The sequence below is a fragment of the Penaeus japonicus genome, unplaced genomic scaffold, assembly GCF_977035675.1.
Source record: "Penaeus japonicus unplaced genomic scaffold, GWHDUDI00000001_assembly GWHDUDI00000016, whole genome shotgun sequence".
In the NCBI taxonomy this organism is placed as follows: Eukaryota; Metazoa; Arthropoda; class Malacostraca; order Decapoda; family Penaeidae; genus Penaeus; species Penaeus japonicus.
In genome coordinates this window covers 5935726-5943225 of record NW_028234418.1, presented here as the reverse complement: position 1 = coordinate 5943225, position 7500 = coordinate 5935726, and the positions used below count along the sequence as shown (strand labels likewise).

Here is a 7500-nt window from a genome sequence, read left to right as displayed (position 1 = left end):
CCGGCATACTTCATCGCTCCCTGTACTTCTTTATTCATAAAAAAATGCAGGACGTAAGTTTCTGAACGATGGAAGCTATATATAGTACTTCAAGGGTTAAATGCAATTTCACATCTGTAAGAAAATTAACAGCACTTTATTTCATTTTCTTTTCAACGGTTAGCTTATGGTATAAAGAAGTAAAAGTAACATAGAGATGACTATTTCAGAGTCCCCTAGAAAAATGTATTCTCAAGAACAAGCTCTTAACCCTCATCACTTCAACTCTGAACTGGCAAGATAAAGATGAGAAGAAAATGTCAGAAGCCGTCAAACAGTGTACTTCTCTCCTGCTGTCTGGAGCCCCTCTGGAGCCCCTATGCTGCCACCATGTCAGTGCTATTGACCTTGCCATAAACACCAATTGCGCTCCTCTTCTGCCCCTTCTTTTGGCTAGTGGCACTTCACTCACCTCTACATACAGCGGTCTTGCTCCAATCCAGCTCGCTTGTTCTAAGGACCTCACACCTTGGGTTCGGGTGATCATAACCAAGGTATGTGTTTGTAAGAACTTTTTGATGGGAGTTTTTGATATTGTAGGTTAAATATAGTGAGTACAGCAAGGAGCTTCTTTTGAAGGTAGTAGCTCATTGGTTAGTTATGATTTTTTTTCGTAGGTTAAGCATTTAATTATGTGACTACTTAAGACGTTCCTGAATCACTTCACCTGTACATTCCTTCCTGCAAGAAATATCAGATTATAAGAGATTTGCAACTCCTACGGAAAGCAAACATGCGGTAATATTTCCAATACAAAGACAATTATAATATGACTACTATAGCAGGTAATCGAGGTTACCATGCTATCAGTTTATTTGGCGATGCTAAAATATGTTTACAGGAGACTTTTTATGGGAAAGAGGTGACTATAAATAGGTCATTGCTGTCAGGTATTAATCATTCTGTGTGTGTGTATATATATATATATATATATATATATATATATATATATATATATATATATATATATATATATATATATATATAATGTGTGTGTGTGTCTGTGTGTGTTCTTCTTTCTTTCTTTCTTTCTTTTTTTTTGTTTTTGTTTTAAGGAGTCGAGTTTCTCCGGAAACGTAACCTGGTAACTGAATAATGAATGTGTGACATTGCGAGATACTCAACATTTTTTTTCATCTTTTTAGGCTGTTGAAAATAAGCTTAATGCAGAGATAGACTTCATATCAAGTGAACCCTTGGACAATATCCTGAAGAAGTCCATTCAAGAATTAATAATAATGCTGCAAGGGGACCGTCCTTTGAGGGCAAAATTCCCCGACCTCCCCTTAGCAGACCAGGATATGCTAGATTCCTTGCTATGCCGGGCCTGTGAGAAGGGGGCTACAATGGCAGCTTGGTGGATATGGCAGCGAGGTGGCAATATCATCCCGTTAACTAGTTCAAGCACTACACCGTTACATGCTGCTGTTGAGGCTCGTCAGTGGAACACTGTTGAAGCACTAGTCAGGCATATGGGGGCAAATCTCTTTTTGCCGGACAACAAGGGTCACACTGCTTATGAAAGAATAAGTGACAAACGCATAAAGAAGCTTATTATCAAGGTGAGGCAGTTAGAATATATATATATATATATATATATATATATATATATATATATATGTGTGTGTGTGTGTGTGTGTGTGTGTGTGTGTGTGTGTGTGTGTGTGTGTGTGTGTGTGTGTGTGTGTGTTGTGTGTGTGTGTGTGTGTGTGATCTTTCAATAGTTATGATTACTGAATTGATTCAATGATTATAAAGACATCTATTACCTTTACGATTAGTAACTTTTATATGAATTCTACATCGTTCTTTTTTTACGATAGTTTCATATCGTCGATATCTTTTTCAGGATTCCATGGCGCAGGAGTACCGTATTCTGAATGAAGTCTTGTTCAGGACACGAGAAGCCTCCGATCAGCGTGAACTGCAGCAGTTGATCCTCTTATATCATGTGCTTGCTTTAGAACTTGAAGTGGGAGGGAATCGCTCACGTTGCAGAATAGTCCTGGGATGGTTGACATCTGCCCTTGCTACTCTGGCCGAGGATCCATCTTGGGTCTCCAGCTTGTGCATGGCATTGCAGGATATCCCCGAACTTAGAGAAGACACTTTCGCTCAGGTGTTGTCCGAAATTGCAGTCCAAGAGTGTGACTATTCCAAGCTGACTGAAGTGATTGTCCACCTTTACTCCCGTTACGATCTGTGTCAACAAGAAAGAAACCTTTTAGAGAGTATATCTGTTGTTCTGCTTGAAGACATTCAGCGAAAAGCATTGAAAATGTGTTGTGAGAAAAGACTCCCACTCTTCCTTCACTTGCTGGTGAGTATAGCCAGTGTATCTGTTAATGACGAAGTTGAACCGGATTATGGTCTCTCGCCCTTGCACCTTGCCGCTCGCAAGAATAACAGATCAGCTCTAATGTATCTGCTCACCCATAAAGCCTTTCTTGGCGCCGACACTTTTGGAAATACATTCATCCACCATGCTTATATGCATGGCCACTGGGACATTGGTGATATGCTGATCCTGTCGTATTCCAATAAGAGTGGCAAAATGCCAACTGATCTGAAAAGTGCTTTCGTCAGCTATGTGGAGAATTATCACGTGCAAACAAAAGATATTGGTATAGAACCTCATGAACAAACTAGCAGTTCGCAGGTGATTCGTGTTCATCTCGATCGCCTTCAAAAGGAGTGGGAAGAAAAGGGATTTGAGAAAACGATAAAAGAAATTTACGTGGACTACTCGAAGGGAGAGTCCGCAGAGATCCTTGGACTTGTGACTGACCTTTTGAAAAGGTTGATGGCAGACGTGGCAGCAATTGATCCCATATTCGACGGTGAGCTGCTTTTACTGGGAAGCTCAGCGGACGATGTTAGGCTTTATTGCCCCGATGAGTTTGACTGCAATCTTGTGCTATCAAACATCAGTGGATTTCCAGGCAAAGAGGTGCAGCTGACTTTGGTGACAGAAACGGTGAATTATGAGGGATGCAGCACGTCTGTTAAGCTGTCTTCAAAAAGGGACGACATCCAGCAGCTCTTAGAAGGATCAGCTTTACTGACTAGGTTTTACAATGTAATAAAGCAATGCTTGATGAAGTGTGTCATGAAAGACAGTCGACTGAGCATTGCTTACCCCGGAGTGAAGAGAACGAGAGTGGGTGTAGGACTGAGGCTGCTGTGGCTAGGCCAGGAGTTCAGGATCTTGCATGTGGATGTAGATATCGTCCCTACTGTGCAAGCTCCCTGGCCAGACGAACTCCCGAAACCTAAAATTGAATCGCCCTTCTTAAACAATGTCTATATCAGTAGCACAGGCGATGGAAACTGGAGATTCTCCTTCGCACGCGCAGAGAATTTCATCATGAAGAACTTGACAGCTGATCAACGGCTGATTTACCTGGCGTGCAAGATGATCATGACACGCCTGAAACAGGAAGATTGGGTGCCAAAAGACGCCAGAGATCTATACAAATACTTCGACAGCAAATTCTTCAGAATCCCATCCCCCCGAGGTTTCCTGCTGAAGAATTCCTTCTTCTTTGAGCTCGAGATGGCGAAGGAACGTGACCTGTGGGCTGAAGGCAAGATCAAAGATAGAATGAAATCAATCTTTAGAAGGATGTGCGTGGAGTTCACTCATCCTGTAACTGGAGAAGTATCTCTGGAGCCTGGAAAGGTAAAGGCATACTTCGGGAAAGACACTCAGCCATCAGAATGCGGTTATGGAGCGTCACAAATATTCCTTTTCCTGGACGCATTACATGTGCTGTAGCTTATTTTGTAAACAAATGAGCATCGTGATAATAACAACAACAGCAATGCTAATGATATCAATAAAGATAATAATGAGAGAAGTGTGATGTAAATAATAGTAACTACAGTAGTGAGAATTATATAAATAGAATTCATATTGATGATAAAAGCAATACAGCATTATGCTTGTGATAGCTACTTCAATTTTGTTTTGTTTTATTTTATTTTACCAACAATAGATACGGTCTGCTGGATAGATCTGATTTTATTTTCTACAAATTTATGTTGCTAATTAAACAAGAATGAATTAAGATATTTTCTAAATTTCCCCTTTGCGCAAATATATTCTATCTTATTTACTTTAATCTCAATTGCTTTAATACACACAACAAAGAAAAGACATGGGTGAATGGAAATAAACAGAGAGAAAGAGAGGGAGAATGATAACACATGAACTTGAACATTATAATCATGCTAGTCATGTTTATATAATCCATACGGTTATCAAGAGCACTGTTTTTATAAGTATTTGTACTCGTGATATTGTTACCCTTACTTTTGTAAGTACTTTTATACGATACTTTTAGCACATTTTCATACAATTCCATTACAGGGAATTTTTATTCATTCAGGTCATTGACATTCGTGACATTATGGTCATTCATATTATCTTTTTTATCATTATCACTGTCTCGGTAACGTTTTTATCATTGATTATCTAATGAATAATATTTGACACATTCAGCTTCTTTACCATTGTGATCTTCCTGATCATTACATGTAGAATATCATGGTTTCACCTTTCATTATTGCATTCATAATTATTACTCTTCGGATATCATTTATATCATTTATATTTTCGACGTTATGACCAAACTGCTCTGATTTACTTTTTTCCTCGATTATCATTGTTAAAAGCATTACAATTACCATCATTGACAATTATCATAATTATTCTTGTGGTTGTTGCACACATTGTTTTTATAGTTGAGAGCAACAAGAAACACCCCCCCTCCCCACCCTCTCTCTCTATCTACATTATCTATCTATCTATCTTTCTCTCTCTTTCTCTCTCTCTCCCCCCCCCCCCCTCTCTCTCTCTCTCTCTCTCTCTCTCTCTCTCTCTCTCTCTCTCTCTCTCTCTCTCTCTCTCTCTCTCTCTCCCTCTCTCCCTCTCTCCCTCTCTCCCTCTCTCTATCTATCTATCTACCTACCTACCTATTTATCCACCCCCTACATATCGAAATATAGTTAATTAAATTGTAAAACTGTACTTTTCTTTCTTATGATCTCCCCATCCACTACAACCTGTGAATCCCATCTCCCTCATATACGAAAAGAAACACAAAGAAGATGGAGAATAATAATAACATATAAGGCAGGAGGCAGGATATGTCGGCAATCCACAGGCTGCCATATTACCCGCGCCGAGAAAAGTATTCACTTAGACAACCTGCATACATTGGTAATACACTGAGATGAGGAAGTCAATATTTCTTACCCTGGCGTTCGTAATTACTTCTGTTATTAGAAGGGTTGCTATGGCGTGTTGTGTTTTGTTATCGTGTCATGAATGTATATATATATACTGTATATGTGTGTGTGTGTGTGTGTATGTATGTATATATATATATATATATATATATATATATATATATATGTATATATATATGTATATATATGTAGATATATGTATATATATGTATATATATGTAGATATATGTATATATACATATAATACACACACACACGCACACGCACACGCACACACACATACACACACACACACACACACATATATTTATATATATTTATATATATATATATATATATATATATATATATATATATATGAATTATATGTATATATACATTTATGTAAACTTATATATATATATATATATATATATATATATATATATATATATATATGTATATATATACATATTATATATATATATAAATAAATCTGATTCACATTTATTTTCTTTTACCATTCTCTCTCTCTCTCTTTCTCTCTCTTTCTCTTTCTCTCTCTATATATATATTTTATTATGTATATATATATATATATATCGCTCTCTCGCTTTCTCGCTCTCTCGCTCTCTAACCAGCCCCCCCCCCCACACACACCACCACCCCACCCATCCTTCACCCTTCCTCCCATCGACCTACCCCCCACCCCAACCCACCCCACCCTTCCTCTCCTTCCCTCTCCTCTCCTGACGCATGCTAAATGATGCGTACGGCGACAAACCGTCTTATAAGACAGATCCCTGGAAGACAAAACCCACTGGATCTATCGCCTTCTGGACGCGTGGAGTGGAACAGCCGCCCCAGCCTCCATTGGAGGAACTTAGGGACCTTATGTGACGTTTAGTCACTTTGATGTCTTATTTATTTTTTTTTTTTTCGTTTTTTTTTTTTTTTTTTTTTTTTCCTATCTCTTTCCTCTTTTCGGTTTCATGTGTAATCATTTGCGAAATGAATCGTGATAATTACGTTGTTAATAGATGTTATTGTTGTTTTCTTTATTTAGTAATGTTATCAATGTCATTACTGTCGTTATATTTGTTGTGATCATGATTATCATCATGATGAATAATCAGTATCTTTATCATCATTAATTATTATTAGTCGTAATAGTAAGAGTATCATTACTAATTTCATCGTCATTATCATTTTCATTGTCATCATCATTACTATCACTATCGTCATTGATAATAGCAACAATAATAATAATTAAATTATGATAACAATAAAGAAAAGTGATGATAATGATACAAATAATGGTTGTAATAGGATAATACCAATTAGCATTGTCATCATTATCATTATTATGTTTACTAATAACGTTATCATTATGATTATTATCACTATCATTTATCATTATTACAACTATTGATATTGTTATTGTTATCATTATCATTATTATTGTTGTCGACCTTACCCTATGATTAAAAGGTGTTCTTATTATCATAAAAATCATTATTATGATCACTGTGATTATCATCATCGTTGTGGTCATTACTGGTCATATTTCATTCACTGACATTATCATTATCACATATTTTTTATAATTATCATCATAATCAGAAACATTAAAGCTGGTATTATAACTAACAACAATTGTTTTTATCTTGTTGTTATTCTTATTAAAATTATTATCCTTACTGTCGTTATCATTATCATTTTCGTAATTATGATTATATCCATCAATATCACTTTGGTAATTACTATTATCACTTTTCATTCTTATTGTCATTATTATTATCAGTCTTTATCATTCCCATCATTATCATAATAGCTGACATTATCATGAATACTATAAGCATCATTATGATTATCATAATCATTGTTACCTCGTTTATTATTTCATGCATGGCCATTTTAATTATCATTCGGCGTTAGATATTGTAGATCATATTAACGAATAATAATAAATATCTTCATAGCCGTTGCATATCACCATTATTATCATTGCAACCAATAGACAGACAATCCACCTAGATAATCGCTAAGCCATTTGCAATAAATTTTCTTTTTATGTCACTACAGGGCCGTCCTGCATAAGAAAAGAAGAAAAAAAAAAGAAGAAAAAAAAAAAAAAAAGAAAGGAAAAAAGAAAAGAAATAAAAAAGAAAGAAAGAAAAAAGGGAAGAAAGAAAAGGAAAAAAGAAAGAAAGAAAAGAAAGAAAGGAA

The 7500-nt window shown here is 36.2% G+C and overlaps 1 protein-coding gene across 1 annotated transcript in view; it reads left to right on the top strand.

Moving 5' to 3' along the window:
- Positions 1 to 4100, top strand: part of LOC122262097 (uncharacterized) — a 31843-nt gene extending 27743 nt beyond the window's left edge. Inside the window, exons 24-26 of the mRNA XM_086545048.1 lie at positions 210 to 533; positions 1185 to 1601; positions 1889 to 4100. Of these exons, the coding sequence (XP_086401174.1) occupies positions 210 to 533; positions 1185 to 1601; positions 1889 to 3817 (2670 nt within the window). The 3' untranslated portion in view covers positions 3818 to 4100. The remainder of the gene's footprint in view (positions 1 to 209; positions 534 to 1184; positions 1602 to 1888) is intronic.
- The last annotated feature ends 3400 nt before the right edge of the window (positions 4101 to 7500 follow it).